Here is a 22,926-nt window from a genome sequence, read left to right as displayed (position 1 = left end):
ATACAACACTAAATACACCCACACTTTCCAAACGACGTTCTACATGTCTGCATAATTTTCGCGCACATTTTATGAAACAAAGGATATTTTAGCACTGTTTATTTGACGCTAGAATTTGCCAAAGGTCGCGTTAGCATTAAAATTCGGAAGTGTGTTTCGGATTACAAATTTATTAATGATAATTTGATAATCGAACGAAACATTAACAGTTGCGCGTAATTAATTCAACGATAATTTGTTAAAGCGCATTACGTGTCATATCGCTTATTAAAACGTGAAAATAATAATTATGAAACCAGCGTAAATCTTGGTTTCTACGCTACACATACATGTATGTACATGTAGGTGGATATCTTTTCACTCGATCCGCCGTGTACGTATGCGGCAGATTTACTCCGGGTAAGTACGCTAAGTTAATACAGACTCTGCGTCATTTCGCAGATCGATGCCGAGTGCCACGGTGATACGCCGCGTTAATACACGATACGGCCGCCGCGTGCAAATAATCTGGACGTGGCGTAGCCGCGGATTATGTTTGTGCTGCGTTGGCTGTACTGTAGATCAATAAAACAACTATGCATTTTCTGTATTGTATTTGACATTTGTAGTGATTCTGTAAATAAATTGCGGATGAAAACGAATTATTTCAAACCTGCCTTTTGTAAATGTTGTTGCAAGTATGGTATATAAATAGCATAAGAGCCGTATAATATGAATGAAACTCGCTCATATGCGTGCTTTCTCATTTTGCATTTTTAATAAACTTTTCAAGCAGAAATTACAGAGCCACATCAGTGCGCATACTATGTTTGATAATTCATTTGTTTGTTGGATATTGTTTGTTGTTTTAAACACATATTAGGTCATATTCCGGAGATTTAGTTAACCTTCCATGTGTTCATGGGCGAACTCACGTATTCAAGTGCTCTTACGACTAGGTGCTCATACCTTCTTCCGGGAATCATAATGAAATTATTGCCGTACTTAATGAATAAACATGCCTAAGCTTATTATGCCCCCCTTCGAAGAAGAGGGGGTATATTGCTTTGCTCATGTCGGTCTGTCGGTCCGTCGGTCTGTCTGTCGGTCCGTCCACCAGGTGGTTGTCAGACGATAACTCAAGAACGCTTGGGCCTAGGATCATGAAACTTCATAGGTACATTGATCATGACTCGCAGATGACCCCTATTGATTTTGTGGTCACTAGGTCAAAGGTCAAGGTCACGGTGACCCGAAATAGTAAAATGGTTTTTGAATGATAACTCAAGAACACATACGCCTAGGATCATGAAACTTCATGGGTAGATTGATCATGACCTGCAGATGACCCCTATTGATTTTGAGGTCACTAGGTCAAAGGTCAAGGTCACGGTGACCCGAAATAGTAAAATGGTTTCCGGATGATAACTCAAGAGCGCATACGCCTAGGATCATGAAACTTCATGGGTAGATTGATCATTACTCGCAGATGACCCCTATTGATTTTGAGGTCACTAGGTCAAAGGTGAAGGTCACGGTGACCCGAAATAGTAAAATGGTTTTCGGATGATATCTCAAGAACGCATATGCCTAGGATCATGAAACTTCATCCGTAGATTGATCATGACTTGCAGATGACCCCTATTGATTTTGAGGTCACCAGGTCAAAGGTCAAGGTCACGATGACCCGAAATAGTAAAATGATTTTCGGATAATAACTCAAGAACGCTTTTGCCTAGGATCATGACACTTCATAGGTACATTGATTGTGACCCGCAGATAACCCCTATTGATTTTCAGGTCACTAGGTCAAAGGTCAAGGTCACAGTAACAAAAAACATATTCACACAATGGCTGTAACTACAACGGAGGGCCCATATGGGGGGCATGCATGTTTTACAAACAGCCCTTGTTGAATTAGAGAAAAAACAATAATCAAAAGAGAAAAATTATGTGAAATCACATCCGTACACATGACATAATGAACTTAGGAAAGAAAACAACGAAATATAAAGTTTGGTATGATATACATGTAAAATTAAAGAGCATGGTGTAATTAAAGATCATGTCAAGTTTTGAATATATCTGCTGAAACGTTATGTTATAACCCACAAACGTTTTACTGTAACAGAACATTTTTATGCCTCCGGATAAAAAGATCGGGGGTGTATTGTTTTTGGCCTGTCTGTCTGTCATTCATTCATTGTGTGTGTCTCCAAAACTTTTACCTTGGTTAAAGTTTTGTAATAACTTTTTGCATTATTGAAGATAGCAACTTGATATTTGGCATGCATGTGTTATTCTCATGGAGCTGCACATTTTGATTGTTGAAAGGTTAAGGTCATCCTTCAAGGTCAAAGGTCAAATATATGGCTTCAAAGAGGCGCAATAAGGGGCATTGTGTTTCTGACAAACACATCTCTTGTGTAAGATAAGTGGTACAGAAAATACACGTTGAATATCTTTTAAAAGATATTTTTTGTTATATTTGATCGAGAATGTAACCCGCCTCCCAGTTTTGCTGAATGGGTCAAGTTCCCCACGGGTACTATTTCCCCGTACCCCCCAAAATAAATCTTACCCAAAATTGTTTGTTTCCAATTTTTTTCGTACCCAATTTTTTTTCCTACCCAAATTTTTTTTCCTACCCAAATTTAATTTTTTACCCAATTTTTTAATGGCATAATTTTTGTACCCACAATTTTTGCACCCATTTTTGTTTTAGTACTCAAAATTTTCGTACCCACATACACAATTTTGATGATGTAGATAAACTTAAATTGATGCTTTTATATCCATCCTCTTCAAAAGCATCGTCACATCAGTACTGTCAGTACTTCGATAAAAAGTTTTTTCTTGTGTGGAGCATAAATTTGTAAATATTTATGGTTTTCAAATGGACTTTCATATATTGATGGATGACTTAAAGTAAAACAAGCTAAGTAGAAGGACAATAATGCTCTTGAGTATTAACAGAGTAATTGCAAAATTACAATTCATTTTACATTTAAATGTACCAGTAGTTCTTAATAACTCTTCTATATCTATCTTCAGCGATGGTAAAGCACATTTTATTTACAATATTTGAATTAAAAGCTCTTAAAGGGAAAACAATTGACCTGTAAGAACCTCTAAGTTTTTTACTTTATGCTCGAAACAATTTCTAGTTATTTTACTATTTTTACGCATGATTGTTTCCTTTTTTTCTCTTAGTTTTTTTCCTTATATATTGCCTGAGAGCCTGTCCATATCTAGAGACGGTTTTAAACCTAGAAACATCAACATTTGTATGCTGGTTTAGCTGCTCAGGGACGGTACATACCTGTTGATTTCAAGATTATATGAACAAAGGTCAAGGTCAAATGGGCATCTAATTATTTAAAAATTTTTTACTATTTGCTCAAATAGAAAACTTTGTTGCATGTTTGGGACCATGCAATTGTCTTACAAACATCTCTTGTAAATCCCTTTTCAGAAGCAAATTGAAAATGGCTTTATGCAAAGAGCATGAAACCAAAACGGCCTTGGAGTTTCTCAGGGACTACAAACACGTCAATATGTGAATCTGAGTGGTAAAGTGTTATCCTAAAGCTGCAAACTTTTAAATAAGTTTCTAAAGCACATCAATATTTCTCATTGCAGGTGGGCAAGCTGTAAACCATGGACAAGTTGTACTACCAGTATCGGGAGTCCCTGATGAACGCCACAAGAATGATGGACGACAACACGCTAAACCTCGAGGGGGATAGCCTGGGCATGGGCGTCATCCGCAAGGAAATCGACCTCACAAACGAGGAAAAGCAGTACCTGCTGGCTGTAGAGCGAGGCGACATACCATCCACCAGGCAATACCTCTCACTGATTGGGCACTGCTCAAACTTGAACATAAACTGTGTCGATCCCCTTGGGCGAACTGCACTGTTGATTGCAATCGAGAATGAGAACATTGAGATGATTGAGCTACTGTTGTCGCACAATATTGAGGTCGGAGATGCGTTGCTGCATGCAATTGATGAGGAGAATGTGGAAGCAGTGGAACTTATTCTTAACCATGAAGTGAATCTCAAAGGAGATCAGGTTAGTCTGTCTTATTTCTGGTATGTTTACAATTTGAGTCTGGTTCTGGGAAAATTGGGCTTAATTCATACCAGTGAAGTAACATCCCAGATAAGCTTGAGCACTTTTACTTCCACACAGGTTATTCAGTGAATTAAAGTCCCAGATAAGCCTGAGCAGTCCACACAGGTTATTCAGTGAATTAAAGTCCCAGATAAGCCTGAGCAGTCCACACAGGTTATTCAGTGAATTAAAGTCCCAGATAAGCCTGAGCAGTCCACACAGGTTATTCAGGGAATTAAAGTCCCAGATAAGCCTGAGCAGTCCACACAGGTTATTCAGGGAAGAAACTTTCCGTATAAACTGGCTTTTTCGTTTAGAAGCAATAATTCCTATAAAAACAGAAAACAATCCATAAAAGCAGAAAAGTTAAGTCCCTGATTAGCCTGTGCTGATCTGGGCATACAAAAATAAGCCTAGTTTTCCCAGAGCACGGCTCAAGTTTGGCCAACAATTTTCTTATCCTCCACTCATTCCCCCCTCCACTCATTCCCCCTTCCACTTATTCCCCCCTCCACTAATTCCCCCCTCCTCTCATTCCCCCCTCCACTCATTCTCCCCTCCACTCATTCCCCCCTCCACTCATTCCCCCCTCCACTCATTCCCCCTTAATCTTGCATACAATAAAGTTTCTGCAGTCTCCCTTTTACACATCTAAGGCCAAATTGCCTATTATGGACCCGTTCCTGCTTTACAATCCCATCTGTGTGCATTAGTCTGATTTAGACCAATATTCCCTGTCAGTTTTAACCGACGTTGACTTAGTATCGGTCTCCTGACGTTTTCCAAACACTCAAGTGTTGCCCTGTGAATTGTTTGCTGCCTTGTTCAATTCCATTTTCGGATGTCACGAGATCTTAAGCCTGTCTGCAGATAAATTGCTTTAAATTGACACCCCAAGCTCAGGGGATTTGGTTCTTTTTTCGGCCATAGCTGCTGCTAATCTCTTAACCCAATAATGTACAGTCTTCAAGCAGACATTGTACGTAACTGGTTTTGAGAAAATATCAGCGATTAGTTTTATTGACGATGCTGCGAAGCAGCTCGTCTAAGTTATCATACCATGAAAAAATTCTTCACAATGGTGACCTATGTAAAAGACCAAGCTAGTCAGATTGAGATAGCTCGATTTTTCTAATCGGCATACCTCGCTAATTATCATTGATAAAGGTATAGGAAGCTCAGCTATAAATAGGACAGCATATTCTGGGAAAAAGATTTAATAACAGTTTGAAAACGTTAATTTTAAATCAGTTATATTCAATCCATTATATGTTTATAGATCAATGAAACAACTATGCATTTTCTGTATTGTATTTGACATTTGTCGTGATTAAGTTAATAAATTGCGAATTAAAACGTGTATAATAGAATTATTTTGAACCTGCCATTTGTAAACGTTGTAGCGACTATGGTGTATAAGCGCCGTATGACATCTGTGAAACTCGCTCTTCTGCGTGCTTTCTCATTTTGCATATTTAATAAACTTTTCAAACAGAAATTACAGAGCCACATCAGTGTACATACTATGTTTGATAATTCATTCGTTTGTTGGATATTGTTTGCTGTTTTAAACACATATTAGGTCATATCCCGGAGATTTAGTTAACCTTTCCATGTGTTCATGGGCGAACTCACGTATTCAAGTGCTCTTACTACTATGTGCTCATATCTACTTTCCGGAATCATCATGAAATTATTGCCGTACTTAACAAACAAACATGCCTAAGCTTATTGAATTAGAGAAAAAAACGATAATCAAAAGAGAAAAATTATATGTTCATGCACATGGACATGTGAAATCACGTCCGTACACATAGCATCATTAACTTAGGAAAGGAAACAACGAAATATAAAGTTTGGTATGATATACATGTGAAATTAAAGAGCATGTCAAGTTTTGAATTTATATGCTGAAACGTAATGTTTTAGCCCACAAACATTTTATTGTAACAGAACGTTTTTTTAAGATAAGTGGTACAGAAAATACACGTCAAACATCTTTTTAAAGATATTTCTTGTTATATTTGATCAAGAATGTAACCCGCCTCCCAGTTTCGCTGAATTGATCAAGTTCCCCACGGGTACTTCTTCCCCGTACCCCCAATTTTTTTTTCGTACTCTACATTTTTCGTACCCAATTTTTTTCATACCCAAATTTTGCTCGTACCCAAATTGTTTTTTGTACCCAATTTTTTTTCCTACCCAAATTTTTTTTCCTAACCAAATCTTTTTTCGTACCCAATTTTTTTTTTTTTTGCATAATTTTTGTACCCAAAATTTTAGTACCCATTTTTTTTCCTACCCAAAATTTTCGTACCCACATACACAATTGTGGTGATGTAGATAAACTTAAATTGATGCTTTTATATCAAACCTCTTCAAAAGCATCGTCACACCAGTACTGTCAGTACTTTGATTTTTTCTTGAGATTTATTTTTGCAATATAATTTATTAAAGTTAACACATGAGTTATTTCAAAAATACAATTTAAACAAAAAATGTGCGAGATATGTTAATATTAAAAAAAGTAAAGTACAAAGTCTTAAATGATGTTAATACAGTTATTTTATAATTAGATACATAGATTTTATTTGAAATATCAATTTAAAGACATTCACACTGAAATGGATGTATACAGGTATTTTGGTGAAAAATATCAAACAACAGAGCAAAGATGATCAGTTATATGACTTCTTAGACCCCAGGTATTTTCATAATTATTGTGTTTTCCTGAAGTGTATTGTACACATTATTTAATAATACCCTCATTACCATTGGTAATGGAGGCTTGAATTAATAGGAGTCACTTTGTTTGTCTGTCGATCGGTCTGTCCCGTAAATTTCATCCGATCTTCACCAAACTTGGTCAGAAGTTGTATCTAGATGATGTCTAGGTAACACTGTACACTGTAACTCCAATATAATGCGGATGACGGGGTCCAAGCCACGCAACAGTGTTATAAACGGACAGCGTTATAAGTTTTGAGCTTATTTATTTAAGAGGGCTATAAAAACAGGTATAGTATAGCCTATAATATAGGTCCTGTATATTGTCATGCTGTGTTGTCATCCGCAAATACATGCATATAAACTGAATCGAACGATAACAGTATACATACCGCTTTTCTAATGTGCACATTTATCCGATAATCAAATATAATTAAAACATCACTTACGAAAAATAATGTTAAACATTTATGACAAGAAATATGTTTACGAATTTCGTAAACAAATTCATATGCCTACGCCATTTTTCAGAAAAATTAGTACAGTGCATTATGGGACACAGCTTTCATTGGACGAGCGAATTTAAATTTAGATTGAATGCAAGACGATACATGTACAAAGAAATATTTTATTGCATCATACGCAGCATGTAAAAAAACGTGCTTTCCGTGGACTTTCTGATAACGGGCACAAATTTAAGTGCATCTCTGTTAACCATTACACTGCGTTTGTATGTAAATAAATGCAGGATTTTTTAATTTCTTTTTCGTAAACGTAGTGAAACAGTAAACACACACACAGATATTTTTATTTATCAAGCATGTGTAGCATATAATAAACAATAACACACTTACACAGGCATAGTTTATACAATGAATTACAATACACGATAAATACAAAACATACAGGTAATCGTTTTATATAACTTTAATTTGATAATTATTCGGCTTGCACTTGCCTTATTGAAATTAGCGCACTGAACCGCTCTGATAGGGAATACATGTAATAAACACGGACTCGCGAGTTTTCACACCTTTATCGACATTACACAACAGATTAACTCCAATTAGCTGTCAAGTGTCGTTTAACCGCTAATCGATTAAAATCAGTTAAAGGGACGAATAAAGCAATCAAGCTGTGATCGCCGGCTTCTTTGAATTTTCTGAGAATACATGAAGTTGCATAACAAGGATTTGAATTAGAAATGGAAGGTTGGAGAAAAAAGGGGTCCAAGGACTCCCCGCGTTCTATTGGACACAGCGTTATAACGGACCGCACTATATTGGAGTAACAGTGTATTTTGTGAATTTGGAATAAGACATCAAACTGGGAATGGACATCATTTTGGTGATTTTCTCAAACAAAACTATTCATTTCATGATCTGAATTAATTTTTGTAATAATGTATCTATACTTCAAGCTTAATAAGCAATTTTCCATTACTTCTTATTAACAGTGAATGTATTTGTATCATTTTAACTGTATTTTTAAACTGTGTCCTGTCCATGCGCCGCATGGACACAGTTTCATTTCATGAGGATTTTTTTACAAATCAATAAAAAGTCCAATTTTGCAGTAAAATCAATTTAAATGATGCTAATATATATGCAAGTATCTGTTTTAATTATAATTTGTCAAACTAAATAAATACAACATATAAAACTGCATATAATGCACTTTTGAAAAAAATCAATTTATTCCCAAATTGATGTCTTATTCCAACTTCACATAATACTGTGTTAGGTGAAGTTTGAATATGGGTTATGCTGGGTCAAAAACTAGGTCACGGGGTCACTTAGTGCATTTTTAACCAAAAGTTTGTCCAGATGATAACTATGTCATTAATCATTAGATTTAAAATGACTTGGTACATTTTTTCTCCATCATGGGACAGTTTGTCATGCGAAAGAAGTACGTCAATTTCTCCAAGGTCATGGTCACACTTGAAGTTGCCCATAAATGAGCTTGTCTGGGCCATAACTTTGTCATTTATTGTGGGACTTTAAAATCATTTGGCACATTTGTTCACCATAATTGGACGGTGTGTCATGCCAAAGAATTACGTTGATATCTCCAAGGTCAAGGTCACACAAAGAGTTCAAAGGTAAAAAATGGCCATAAATGAGCTTGTCTGTGCCATAACTATGTCGCTCATTGTGAGATTTAAAAATCATTTTGCACATTTATTCACCATCATTGGACGGTGTGTAATGCGAAAGAATTTTGTCAATATCTGCAACCTCAAGATCACACTTTGAGTTCAAAGGTCAAATATTGCCATAAATGATCTTGTCCGGGCCATAACTATGACATACATTGTGAGATTTTAAAATTACTCTGTACATTTGTTCACAATCATTGGACAGTGTGTCATGTGGAAGAATTACATCGATATCTCCAAGATAACGGTCACACTGGAGTTCAAAAGTAAAAAATGGCAATAAATGAGCTCGTCCGGGCCATAACTATATATCATTCATTGTGATATTTTTAAATTACTCTGTACATTTAAATTTTGTTCACAGTCATTGGACGGCTTGTCATGCGAAAGAATTCAAGAGTTTAAAGGTCGAAATGGCCATAAATGATAATGGCATTATAATTCTTAAAAATCACCATTAATTAGCTTCTCTTGTTTTGTGAAGTCAGCATGCAAAATATTCTGTGTCAATGCAGCATGTGAGGGTATACATCACGTCTGTCACAAAATTCTAGTTGTACTACTGGATTCATTTAAGGGCACACAATCAGTAATTTTGCAAGGATGCTTATTTGGAACTTTAAAATTGGAAAGTAATGTGAGGAATAATAACATGAAGTATAAGATACATCAAATTTACTTATATCTTCATTTTAATGTCTGCCAGGGGTGTTTGGGGTTATATAGTCATCTTTTTGACAGTCATTTTTCCCCCAAAAAGAAATGATTCCAAAATTTCCAATTTTACATTTGCTGCATAAATCAAGTTTTGTTAGAGATGATTTTTTAGCATCAAGGATCTAGCATGTGTTTGGTCTTTTTACCCATATAAGTCTAATGTGTGTGGTGCCGTTTTTCAGAGAAAGAGGTCCCTTGGGGAATCAAACATGGGCTTGGTCTATTTGAAATTGGAGGCTTTCTATGGACAAAGAGACTTTGATTGTGAATCAAGTACCGGTAGATCCTAAGCTAGATTCTCTCCCTGAAATAAATACAGATATTTAATTTGCTAATAGCAAATAACAATGTTGTTTTTAGATAACATTTCACATGGGAAGTTCAATCATGTTTGTGCAACTTATCAGTTTATTGGGAAGTTTTCATGGAGTCACAGAGCAAAATATGCAAAGTACAGAATCAGTGATCAGTCTTGGAATAAGCTGTAAAGGTTCCACCGCAAAAAATCAGTCCACATCATGCAAAAATGGGTCTTATGTCAATGCAGCCAGCATATCTCCAGATCAGCTAGCATATAAAGGAAATTCTGTTCAGCTTATGACACCACAAAACTATGGGTTCTTGACTTTACAGGAGATAGGGTACTGCTCCTGACCAGACCACACTCAATGTGCAGGCAGGTCAGGGGCTACTTTGGCCTGGCGGTGTACCGTAATTACTCTATGTTTTCGGACACTAAAAAATAATTCTTTTTTTGCTTGTCCGAAAACTTAGATACAAAAATATTCACAAAATACAGGTGTCCGAAAACTTAGAGTCGAAAATTTAAGTATCCGAAAATAGCGTCAATTGTATCAACGACTACCGGTAATAGCGTGCGCTTGTAAAATACCATGCCGTAAAGTATAAATTACAGTTATATATGTTTGCACTGCATTTTAAATAATTTTTAAATGCTTAATTTATTTGACAGAAAGTTACTTCAAGGTTGTACTTTGAGCAACGAGTTCAAAGATAAGCATGTGATGTACCAATACTCGCTAGTATTAACCTGTAATTAACGCAATAAAAAAGCAAATTATGAATTCTGTGTTTGTTCATTTTCAATAGTTGTTGTCTAACACCTTCTATTGTTGATAAAACTTGCAATAGTGTGCATCACACTTTGAAGCATTTAGTATTTGTCACAGTTATTTTACTGAGAAGGGGTACCGGTAGTACAGTACCATTGCGGTAGATACTTGAACTATTAATTGGTACTACCCCTGGTAATTGTCATAACGCTTATGCTATCGGGTGAAACCATTGTTTAATACCGGTTTACACGGTTATTTACCCAATAACGCAAATGTAATAGTCTGTTGCCCTTAGGCATGCATCTGCCATGTTTTATGATGTTAATCTGGTTGTAAAACCCCATGATTGAAGTGTCATTAGATATCGAAAAAATGACCAAAATTTGGTAAAATAGCGCTGTAAATTATACTTTCCAAAAACTTACAGACATTGATTATGGACGAAAACTTGTGTGTCCGAAAATTAAGAGTCACGAAAAATAATATTTTTTTTCTAAAAAAGGGGTGTCCGAATTCTTAGAGTGTCCGAAAACATAGAGTAATTACGGTAATGGCATTATACCCATGTCCCCACTGGACTTTTTTATGCCCCCGAAAGAGGCCATATAGTGATTGGACCGTCCGTCTGTCTGTCCTTCTTTCCCTCACAGTTTGCGTTTGGGTTTCGAGTTTAGGTTTCGAAAAATGCTCATAACTTCTGTCGCTTAAGATAGCAATTTGATATTTTGCATACATGTGTATCTCATGGAGCTGCACATTTTCAGTAGTGAAAGGTCAAGGTCATCCTTCAAGGTCAAAGGTAAAAAAAACAAATTCAAGGGAAGTAATTAGCCTCAAAGGGAGATAATAAACTGTACCTGCCAAATTATAGAAAAATAATTAATAAATCAAAGCGGCGGAGTAGGGGGCATTGTGTTTCAGACAAACACATCTCTTGTTTTCCTTCAATAGCAAGGGCCTTATATAGGCGCCTTCCCCCAAGAATAAGGGTCCTAATCCCCTAAGATTTTTTTTAAAACTGATGTATTTTTCCACATGTATAAGTTACCTCATTTATCTGGTGAATCGAGTCTCTTCAGTTTAGAAAGGTTATAGTGCCAAAAAGCAGCATAATTACGATGTCATACATCAGTTAACATAATTTAATCATGTTCATTATTTGAGAATGAAACAAGAGCATGTACTCATTCAAATATTTGCTATTGAGATTTCTTGTTGCTGGAGAAGGAATCAAGTTTTTATTCAACTAATGTTGTCTACTGCTGTAAATGGTTCAAAGATTATATCATGTCCACATGTACAAATCCCTGTAATCTATCCCAGAATATATTGTCAGATTGCATGATATTGACATGTTATTTCGCATTGTCTTAAAGGAGGTCATTGATTCTTTATTTACACTGTGACTGATTATCATGAACAATGTGCAAACATCGTTGTAATCTTACATTGTTACTTCATATGGTTCATCACCCCTACTTTGTATTACTTAATTTCATTTACAAACCTAAATTCTGGCTAAACCACATATAAATAGACTATATGAGCCGTGTTATGATAAAATGGTTTTTATGCTCTCCCAAAATTTATTTTTGGGGGAGCATATAGTCACCGCTTCGTCTGTCAGTCCATACGTCGGTCCGTGTTTCCTTCCGTCCAGCCGTGCACAATTTTTGTCCGGGCTATTTCTCAGCAACTAATAACCGGAATTCAATGACACCTTATGGGAAGCTTCACTACCAAGAGGAGATGTGCATATTATCAGCGGGTTCTGGTCGGATGAATTTTCACAGCGTTATGGCCCTTTGAAATTTTCCATTAACTGTACATATAGTGCAATTCTTGTGTGGGCTATTTCTCAGCAACTAATGACCGGAATTTAATGAAGCTTTGTGGGAAGCTTCACTACCAAGAGGAGAAGTGCATATCATCAGCGGGTTCTGGTCGGATGATTTTTCACAGAGTTATGGCCCTTTGAAATTTTTGAAATTTTCCATTAACTGTACATATAGTGCAATTCTTGTCCGGGCTATTTCTCAGCAACTAATGACCGGAATTCAATGAAACTTTATGGGAAGCTTCACTACCAAGAGGAGATGTGCATATTATCAGCGGGTTTTGGTTGGATAATTTTTCACAGAGTTATGGCCCTTTGAAATTTTCTATAAAAAAATGCTTGTCCCCTCAACTTCTGTGCCCTCAAGACGTTTCCTTTTATCTGAATATATAGTGCAATATTGTGACCAAAAAAACCTTTGGGGAGCATCACCAGTCTCCGACGGTTTCTTGTTATTCCATATGCGTCCAGCGCAGTCTGGTCTGATTAACCCATTTATGCCTAGTGTCTAGAAAAAAGGCCTTGGCAAACAGCGGAGACCCAAATGAGACACCGCATGATGCGGTGTCTCACCAGGGTCTGCGCTGTTTGCTTAAAGGAATTTCTATTAGAAATATGCTAAATATAGAGATAAATATACTAGACATCCTAAATTTTGGAAATAAATTGATCCAATTTAGAAGGATGGGAGAGTACACTAGGCATAAATGGGTTAAGCTGCCTTGTTGGCTGAGAAAGTCAGTTTTCTTAGCGGAAAGGGTAGCTCCCAGCCAGACTTTGTGGGTAGACTCGTCTGGAGCTACATTGGATTCCTATGGCATTAGAACAGTGTTTGCATGAGGTGGGTCATATAGTCGTTTATGTCACTGTGTAGGGTTTTGATTACATGTGATGCATTCTGTGTATCCATAATATCCCTCTTACGTTTCGCCACATTTTGAATTTGGGTCCTATCCACACCAAACTCGGAAGCTATGTCTCTCGACGTACGTCCACTTTCAAGAAGCCATACAACTTTAACCCGATCCTCTAACGAAAGACACTTGCATTTAGACATTTTAGCATCATAAATGATAAATATGGCATAAAATCCACCCATTTTATATAAATTCATTTTGTCAGTTTTTAACCTGGTTTTTCGAAGAAAAAAACTGGTTACTAGATTGGCGAATGTCGGCGGGCTGGCTGGCGGGCGGGCGGTACAAGCTTGTCCGGGCCATAACTCTGTCGTTCATTGTCAGATTTAAAAATCATTTGGCACATTTGTTCACCATTATAAGACGGTGTGTCGCGCGAAAGAATTACGTCGATATCTCCAAGGTCAAAGTCACATTTTGAGTTTGAAGGTCAAAAATGGCCATAAATGAGCTTGTCCGGGCCATAACTTTGTCGTTCATTGTCAGATTTAAAATCATTTGACACATTTGTTCACCATCATTAGAGGGTGTGTCGCGCGAAAGAATTACGTCAATATCTCCAAGGTCAAGGTCACAATTTGAGTTTGAAGGTAAAAAATGGCCATAAATGAGCTTGTCCGGGCCATTACTTTGTGATTCATTGTGAGATTTTCAAATCATTTGGCACATTTGTTCACTATCATTAGATGGTATGTCGCGCGAAAAAATCACGTCGATATCTCCAAGGTCAAGGTCACAATTTGAGTTTGAAGGTCAAAAATGGCCACAAATGAGTTTGTCTGGGCCATTACTATGTCATTCATTGTGACATTTTAAAATCATTTGGCACATTTGTTCACCATTATTGGACGGTGTGTAGCACGAAAGAATTATGTCAATATCTCCACGGTCAAGGTCGCCACAACTAAAAATAGATTGATTTTGAAACAAATATGTAACTATGACAGGATGATAACTCAAGAACGCTTAGGCCTAGGATCATGAAACTTCATAGGGACATTGATCATGACTGGCAGATGACCCCTATTGATTTTCAGGTCACTAGGTCAAAGGTCAAGGTAACAGTGACTTGAAATAGTAAAATGGTTTACGGATGATAACTCAAGAATGCTTATGCCTAGGATCATGAAACTTCATAGGTACATTGATCATGACTGGCAGATGACCCCTATTGATTTTCAGGTCACTAGGTCAAGGTCACAGTGACTTGGAAACAGTAAAATGGATTCTGGATGATAACTCAAGAATGCTTACACTTAGGATCATGAAACTTCATAGGAACATTGATCATGACTGGCAGATGACCCCTATTGATTTTCAGGTCACTAGGTCAAAGGTCACAGTGACTCGAAACAGTAAAATGGTTTCCGGATGATAACTCAAGAATGCTTACGTCTAGGATCATGAAACTTCATAGGAACTTTGATCATGACTGGCAGATGACCCCTATCGATTTTCAGGTCACTAGGTCAAAGGTCAAGGTCACAGTGACTCGAAACAGTAAAATGGTTTCTGGATGATATATCAAGAATGCTTACGCCTAGGATCATGAAACTTCATAGGAACATTCATCATGACTGGCAGATGACCTGTATCAATTTTCAGGTCACTAGGTCAAAGGTCAAGGTCACAGTGACTCGAAATAGTAAAATAGTTTCCGGATGATAACTAAAGAATAATTAGGCCTAGGATCATGAAACTTCATAGGTACATTGATCATGACTGGCAGATGACCCCTATTGATTTTCAGGTCACTAGGTCAAAGGTCAAGGTCACAGTGACAAAAACCGTATTCACACAATGGATTCCACTACAATTGACAGCCCATATGGGGGGCATGCATGTTTTACAAACAGCCCTTGCTTTCTTATTGAAATCAAGGGCAATTTTACAAAATAGGGTTAACAATAAACATTTTGAATTGTCTTCCTTTATCAGACTTTTTTCCAACTGAAAACCTGGTTTTGTGACAATTTTGTCCCTTGTCTACTTATACCTTAGAGTGCACGCAAACTGTAATGTAATTATCGACAATCAAAATTACATTGTGTAATTTCATTTAATTAGACCATTACAAACTTCTTTTATCAGCATCATTTCTTCAATAAACACCTTTTTCACTGACAAATTAAAGTCGCATTAAACAAAGTTTGTTAAGATCACCGATAATGGTCTACTTATTCACACCCTCGTATAATCCGTTTTATCACTTTTATTGATCGGTATGTACATCACAGGCAAAGTCTCTATAAATTGGTTTGCGATTTGTACAGTTTGCTAAATTTTTTACCACCTTTATTTATTGCACGCGTCTTTAATCCGGTCACTCGACCGTAATACGCATGTCAAATTTTGTTGTTTGGACAAAGAAGCCTGGCCGCTGGCTGCTTACGAGAAAATAGTGCTTAACACGGACTTTTAAAGAGCAGAAATGAAAGGGCGGACCTGAACTGGCCACATACGGCAGGTTGGCCCCTTAGCTAATGTGGCCGCGTCCTCAGATGCGACTGTAGTTTGAATTTAAAAAATATCTTAACTGTTTCAAATTAGTTATGCAATTTGTTCACTTGTCCATAATAAACTTTTTTGTGATTTTTTTGCAGAGTATTTTGGTCATAGTACCTGTGCGTTTTACGGACTGCGTGCGTGGAACAAAATAAAATAACCTTTTTTCATTTTGCTATCATTTGAATTTATTTTTTTGTTTAAATTGTCTCATTTGATTGAAACTTGCCATCTCTATGGGTTTTTTTCACAAGGAATCCATATTTTGCATTAAAAATACTTTATCTCAACAAACAACAAATAAGCTATTGAGGTTTAAAAGAAACATTTAATAGTTTATTGTCCAGTAAAAATAAATACCACAGACAAATACAAATAGCTTAATAAAACGCTTTTAAGGGGTTTCACTGACCCCAAAAAAGTTGTCGCCACTTTATCGCAGTGTGAAAACCGCCGGTAATTCCAACTTTATTAATAATGACAATCATTTAAGGAACATTAACGAATGGCATTGGCTATATTTTTATTACTTTGAGAAGTATGTTAATACATATATAACAATAAGTACCTTCATAAGTCTTAATAAGCTTTATTTTTATTTAAATACATTTTTTCCACTTGATAAACCAGAACATAATATAATAATGTTAACAATAATGTAACAATATGCTGCATAAATGTTTCAGAATTATTTATTAAAACCTAGAATCACACAAATATACATCATCTGAAAGGAATCAAAGTACTGGCAGTACTGGTGTGACGATGCTTTTGAAGAGGATGGATATAAAACATCAATTCAAGTTTATCTATATCACCACAATTGTGCATGTTGATTCGAACATTTGGGTACGATAAAAAAAATTGGGTACGAAAATTTTGGGTACGAAAAAAAAATTTGGTACAAAAAATTTTTGCGTACGAAACATTTTTGGTACGAAAAAAAGTTTAGGGGTACGGGGAAGTAGTACCCGTGGGTAACTTGACCCATTGAGCGAAACTGGGAGGCGGGTCATATTCTTGTTCATTAAGTATGGCAATACCATCATGATGATTCTCGAAAGTAGGTATGAGCATATAGCCGGACCATGTGAGCTCAATCGTATGAGCACTTGACTATCCGAGTTCGCCCACGAACATATGGATAAGTTAACTAATAGCGAAATGACCTTATTCATGTATATGCTGAAATCTAACAATCGAACGAAATATCAAACATGGTATGTACACTTAGGTGGTTGTGTAATTTCTGTTAGAATATCGTATTCAATATGTAAATTTTAAATGATTGTGCCCGCACTTGAGTTTGTTGCCTTGTTTGAGTCTATACGCGCCTAGGCTGCACCCAGTGTGTATTTGTGTTTTTCCAAGGTAATGAGTTACCTCCGCGCTGAGGCTGCATAATGTTGGGACCCGGAGTGTGTCCAGCACTCCTACCTAATAAGATTAGATTGACGACAGTTGGGACGAATTTTGAATGATAGCTGCAATTTCCAGCTATTTGTTTTGTACTGAAATACTTTTTAATTTGTATATGGTCAAATGCTGCGGAGGGGGATGAGATTATCCGGAAAAAATCACCTGTCCGGAATGGTGACCACAAAACATACAAAATAGAACATTGCGCCGGGAGCGGGAATCGAACCGGTGTCGTAAAGGTGAAAAAGCGAATGTCCTTACCACTGCGCTAGCGGGACGAACGATTACGCAAAGAGGTGTTGTGTTATCTATATATATCATAGCAGTGCTGCGTTTACAATTTGCAGGTTGGAAATTGTTCGCATTCTTTAGTTTTGTGATCACGTAAAAAGTTAATTTTACATGTTTCTATTCGCAATTTATTTACTAAATCGAGAACAAATATCAAACAAAATAGAGAAAATATATAGTTGTTTCATTGGTCCATAAAAATAAAATGGATGTAAAATTACTAATTTGAAATTAACGTTCTGATACACTTATTGAATCTGATTCCCCAGGTTATGCTGTTCTATTAATATTTACCTTTATCAACACGAACGACAACTCTGCTAGAAGAATGTTATCAATGAAAATCAACGAGCAATCTCCTACGCAGTGGCGAATGCCAAGGGAAGTAACTGAAAAATCGAGTTATCTCAATCGGACTGGCTCGGTCTTTTACATAGGGCGTAATTGTGAAGAATTTTTTTACTGGTTATCAAACCTTGGACGCTGCTGTTCCAGCATTGTCAAAAATAAATCAAACATCAAAAAATAAAGCATCTCAATTCAAATTGTTAAACAGTTACATTTGGTCATGTGGACATGATATACATCAACTTCTGTTTATTATCAAATTTCACAAATTCTATAACAACACCTATTGTTAAAAGCTTTTCTGTTAATTAGCTGTGGTGGTTGATTTCCAGGTTCAATTAAATTAATATTTTTCACATCTATTTCTTGACAGAAAGGCCAAGGATAATTGCACCCATTCATTCTTGTTGTCTGAAATAACACAAAACATATTTTTACAAACTATATACAACAAATCAACACATAAATATCACTATATTTATATGTCCGAATTTTAACATATCCAAAATATAGTACATCGAGTGAAAGACCTTATACTTTTGATTTCAGAAATAGTTGATATCTTAATTAAAATATATCGTTCCCAGAACATTATAATAATGGAACTGTTAAACATAAATGCTCACAAACGCCTGTTTAATCAATTTAGTTAACATGTGTTTTTGTATTGGTATTGATTAAAGAAATAGCGTCCCTAATGATTGTTATAATTATTGATCTTTGTGACAGTTTATCCCAGGATAACATAATTGATAGTTCAATGTCATAAAGGAGTCGTTAATCCGATAATAACCCCAATAAACTTGACTATTTTATTTGGACATTCATGGTTTGAAATCGTTTTAAAAACTGTTGATTTTGCAATTTTGAACTTTTGGTACGAACCAGTTCGGAACAAAACCTAAGTTTCGTACCCATTGAAAATAACGAAAAAACACATATTATATGCACAAATTCTTCACTACAACTGCATTAAACAACACATAAATTTTATTCTCTAAAATATAACCGTATTTGTGCGCAAAATATGGAAGGTTTAAAGTTGATAGGCGTAAATGGGTTTCGCATTTCGAGCACCTGTTAAATTAAAATCGTTCTTTTCTTATTGCTTTCATAATAATTTTTAGTCATTTTAATGCTATCAATTTTATAAAATTGTAAAGAAATGATAAAATATTTACTTACAAATAGATTCCATATTCACAATTTCATTTGACGGTTGCATAATTATTGGGAAGTTAGCAGACTTTGATGATGAAAGCGTTTACATAGCGTTCTTGAACAGACAATAATGGCGTAGCTTTTGGTAAATTCCAGCACATGATAAGGATTAATGTGGGTTATTAAAACTGGGTTTATTAATGATGATATATAACTCATTTTAACTTTTTCTAAAACCCGGCAAGCGTTTTGTGTTTAAAAGCCACCTTTTGGCATCCAAAAAAATCGAGATTTTTATTTTTTGGGGGTTTTGTAAAAAATTGGAGTCGGCGGGTCCGAAAATCATTTTATTTAAAAATTCTGGCCTTAGCTAAATCGCAATACAAGTAGATCTAATAAATGAAGACAAGTTTTGATTTTTATTTGCCTCCATCAATTCAATATCATTTTGTTATAAATAGTATCATATATCAATAAACAATTTTTATTTGTTCAAAATCATTATCCCCTGTGCTCACCAGTTTTCAATATTAAGCTTTCACCTTTAATGGGAGATATATAACCTGCACAGAGAAAAATATCACAGAATCCAGCATGCTGACTGTATTCCCTAAATATCTGTTATAACATCTTCTATATAAGTTATGCTTAAAAAGAGTGTGTCCAAAAGTTTAGTGTGTCTGAAAATTTAGAGTAATTATAGTAATCATAATTTGACAAAAGAATGGATGTAAGACATCTAAATGATGTGAGTTGAACACATTAAGTTATGTTTACTTTAATAAAAAAATGTAATTCCCATTTTTTGGACACCCAGATTTTCCCCAATAATTAATCGCTCTTAATTTTTTGGACACTTGCATTTTTATAACAAATCAAACTATTTGCTATCTCGCTACTTATCACACATGTGTTTTACAACCTGAACACTTTCATAAAACCATAAAACATGGCAGATCATAGTAAGGAAACAAGAAGTTATTTTTTTACGCCCGTTTTTTAAAAACGGGACATACTGTAAAACCATTAAATTTCGTGTGGTACGAATTTTCGTGGATTTCGTTGGTCCGCTGAACCACGAATTCAAGTACCAATGATTATTTATACATTTTTAATCCGAAATCGGTCATTTCCGAATGTCATTTCCGACATTCTCTTTTACGTGACATCGTCAAATTAACAGTTTGCAGATGAATCACATATATCAATTAGTGCCAAGTAAAGTTAAAAGTGACATAACGGTTTTCACACGTGTATTTTGGTGACCTTATTACTCAATTGTTACTACTAGGAGACCGATTGAACTGAGAATTGAAAATTTTGTCAAAACACCATTGATGGCAATTAGCAAGCGGGGACCCACAAGTGCGCCGCTTTATTGCTCTTATTCACAATTATCGGCAACACTTTCATGCTTCAGTGCACATTAACCTCAAGTCTTGCTGTCAACACAGATTAGCAGATTATGCTTCGTTATTACTCTGGTTGTTTTAATATTAAAGTTCAATTATTATGATGGTCAGTCTTCCCGGATAATTTGAAATATACGAAAGTACGTGTCAGCGAATTAGTTGTTTTTTATTAAACCACGAAATTTCATATCGACGAATTTATATACGTTTACAGTATTATAGTTTCACCCTTGGCGGGCGGGCGGTTTCCACAGCAGTGTCCACTCTCTAATTCAAATAGTTTTCATCCGGTCTTCACCAAACTTGGTCAGAAGTTGCGTTTAGACATTATCTAGGTCAAGTTCGAATATGGGTCATGCCGGGTCAAAAACTAGGTCACGGGTCACTTAGTGCATTTCAAGGATTAAGAATGGTGTCCGCTCTCTAATTGAAGTAGTTTTCACCATATCTTCACCAAATTTGGTCAGAAGTTGTGTCTAGATGATATGTAGGTCAAGTTGAAATATGGGTCATGCAGGGTCAAAAACTAGGTCACGAGGTTACTTAGTGCATTTCAAGCATTGAGCAAAGTGTCCGCTCTCTAATTGAAGAAGTTTTCATCTGATCTTCACCTAATTTGGTTAGAAGTTGTGTCTAGATGATATGTAGGTCAAGTTCGAATATGGGTCATGCTGGATCAAAAACGAGGTCACGAGGTCACATGGTGCATTTCAAGCATTTAGCATGGTGTCCGCTCTCTAATTGAAATAGTTTTCATCTGATCTTCACCAAATTTAGTCAGATGTTACATCTAAATGATATCTAGGTCAAGTTCAAATATGGGTCATGCCGGGTCAATAACTAGGTCTTGAGGTCACTTAGTGCATCTCAAGCATTGAGCATGGTGTCCAAAACCTTCGAACGGGCGTATCTTGTGACAGTTTGGCACTCTTGTTTATGTTTAAGAAGCGTTTCTGTTAATCACAGGGCTTCAGACATACCAATCCCTGAAAAAAAAACTGAATACATACTTAATACATAACAACACAGCAATTCTGAAATTCTATTCAGAAATTGGCCAGGGAATGGAATGATAGCAATTGTGAGCTTTTAATGTTCAACTGTTTTGTTGAATTATTACCATCAAACATAAATGGAATCAGTTAAGCAAATGCAAATATTTTATGTTTGTCTGTCTATGAGCACAAATCAGCTTTAGAATAAGAAATATCACATACCAAAACGTTGTGAAAGTAGTGAAAATAACAATTAGCAGTTAGCAAACATGATGAATGAATTATTTAAATTAATACTGATGGCTAGCTTACATGATGAATGAATTATTTAAAGTAATACTGATGGCTAGCTTACATGATGAATGAAGTATTTAAATTCATACTGATGGCTAGCTTACATGATGAATGAAGTATTTAAATTCATACTGATGGCTAGCTTACATGATGAATGAATTATTTAAAGTAATACTGATGGCTAGCTTACATGATGAATGAATTATTTAAAGTAATACTGATGGCTAGCTTACATGATGAATGAATTATTTAAAGTAATACTGATGGCTAGCTTACATGATGAATGAATTATTTAAATTAATACTGATGGCTTGCTTACATGATGAATGAAGTATTTAAATTAATACTGATGGCTAGCTTACATGATGAATGAATTATTTAAAGTAATACTGATGGCTAGCTTACATGATGAATGAAGTATTTAAAGTAATACTGATGGCTAGCTTACATGATGAATGAAGTATTTAAATTAATACTGATGGCTAGCTTACATGATGAATGAATTATTTAAATTAATACTGATGGCTAGCTTACATGATGAATGAATTATTTAAATTAATACTGATGGCTAGCTTACATGATGAATGAATTATTTAAAGTAATACTGATGGCTAGCTTACATGATGAATGAATTATTGAAAGTAATATTGATGGCTAGCTTACATGATGAATGAATTATTTAAAGTAATACTGATGGCTAGCTTACATGATGAATGAAGTATTTAAAGTAATACTGATGGCTAGCTTACATGATGAATGAATTATTTAAATTAATACTGATGGCTTGCTTACATGATGAATGAATTATTTAAAGTAATACTGATGGCTAGCAAACATGATGAATGAAGTATTTAAATTAATACTGATGGCTAGCTTACATGATGAATGAATTATTTAAAGTAATAATGATGGCTAGCTTACATGATGAATGAATTATTTAAAGTAATACTGATGGCTAGCTTACATGA

General features: G+C 35.6%; 1 protein-coding gene across 2 annotated transcripts in view; it reads left to right on the top strand.

Annotated features, from left to right (window-relative positions):
* LOC127877363 (transient receptor potential-gamma protein-like) overlaps window positions 1-22,926 on the top strand; it is a 258,197-nt gene that overhangs the window by 174,911 nt on the left and 60,360 nt on the right. For both annotated transcript variants that reach the window (XR_008048389.1, XM_052423114.1), the window contains exon 2: window positions 3,622-4,056. Coding sequence is in view for 1 of the 2 variants with exons in the window: in XM_052423114.1 (XP_052279074.1) it covers window positions 3,640-4,056 (417 nt within the window). In the remaining variant the exon portion in view is untranslated. The remainder of the gene's footprint in view (window positions 1-3,621; window positions 4,057-22,926) is intronic.

Source organism: Dreissena polymorpha, chromosome 4, assembly GCF_020536995.1.
Source record: "Dreissena polymorpha isolate Duluth1 chromosome 4, UMN_Dpol_1.0, whole genome shotgun sequence".
Classification (NCBI taxonomy): domain Eukaryota; kingdom Metazoa; phylum Mollusca; class Bivalvia; order Myida; family Dreissenidae; genus Dreissena; species Dreissena polymorpha.
Note: the sequence above shows the minus strand (reverse complement) of the source record. Positions and strands in the feature narration are given on the sequence as shown.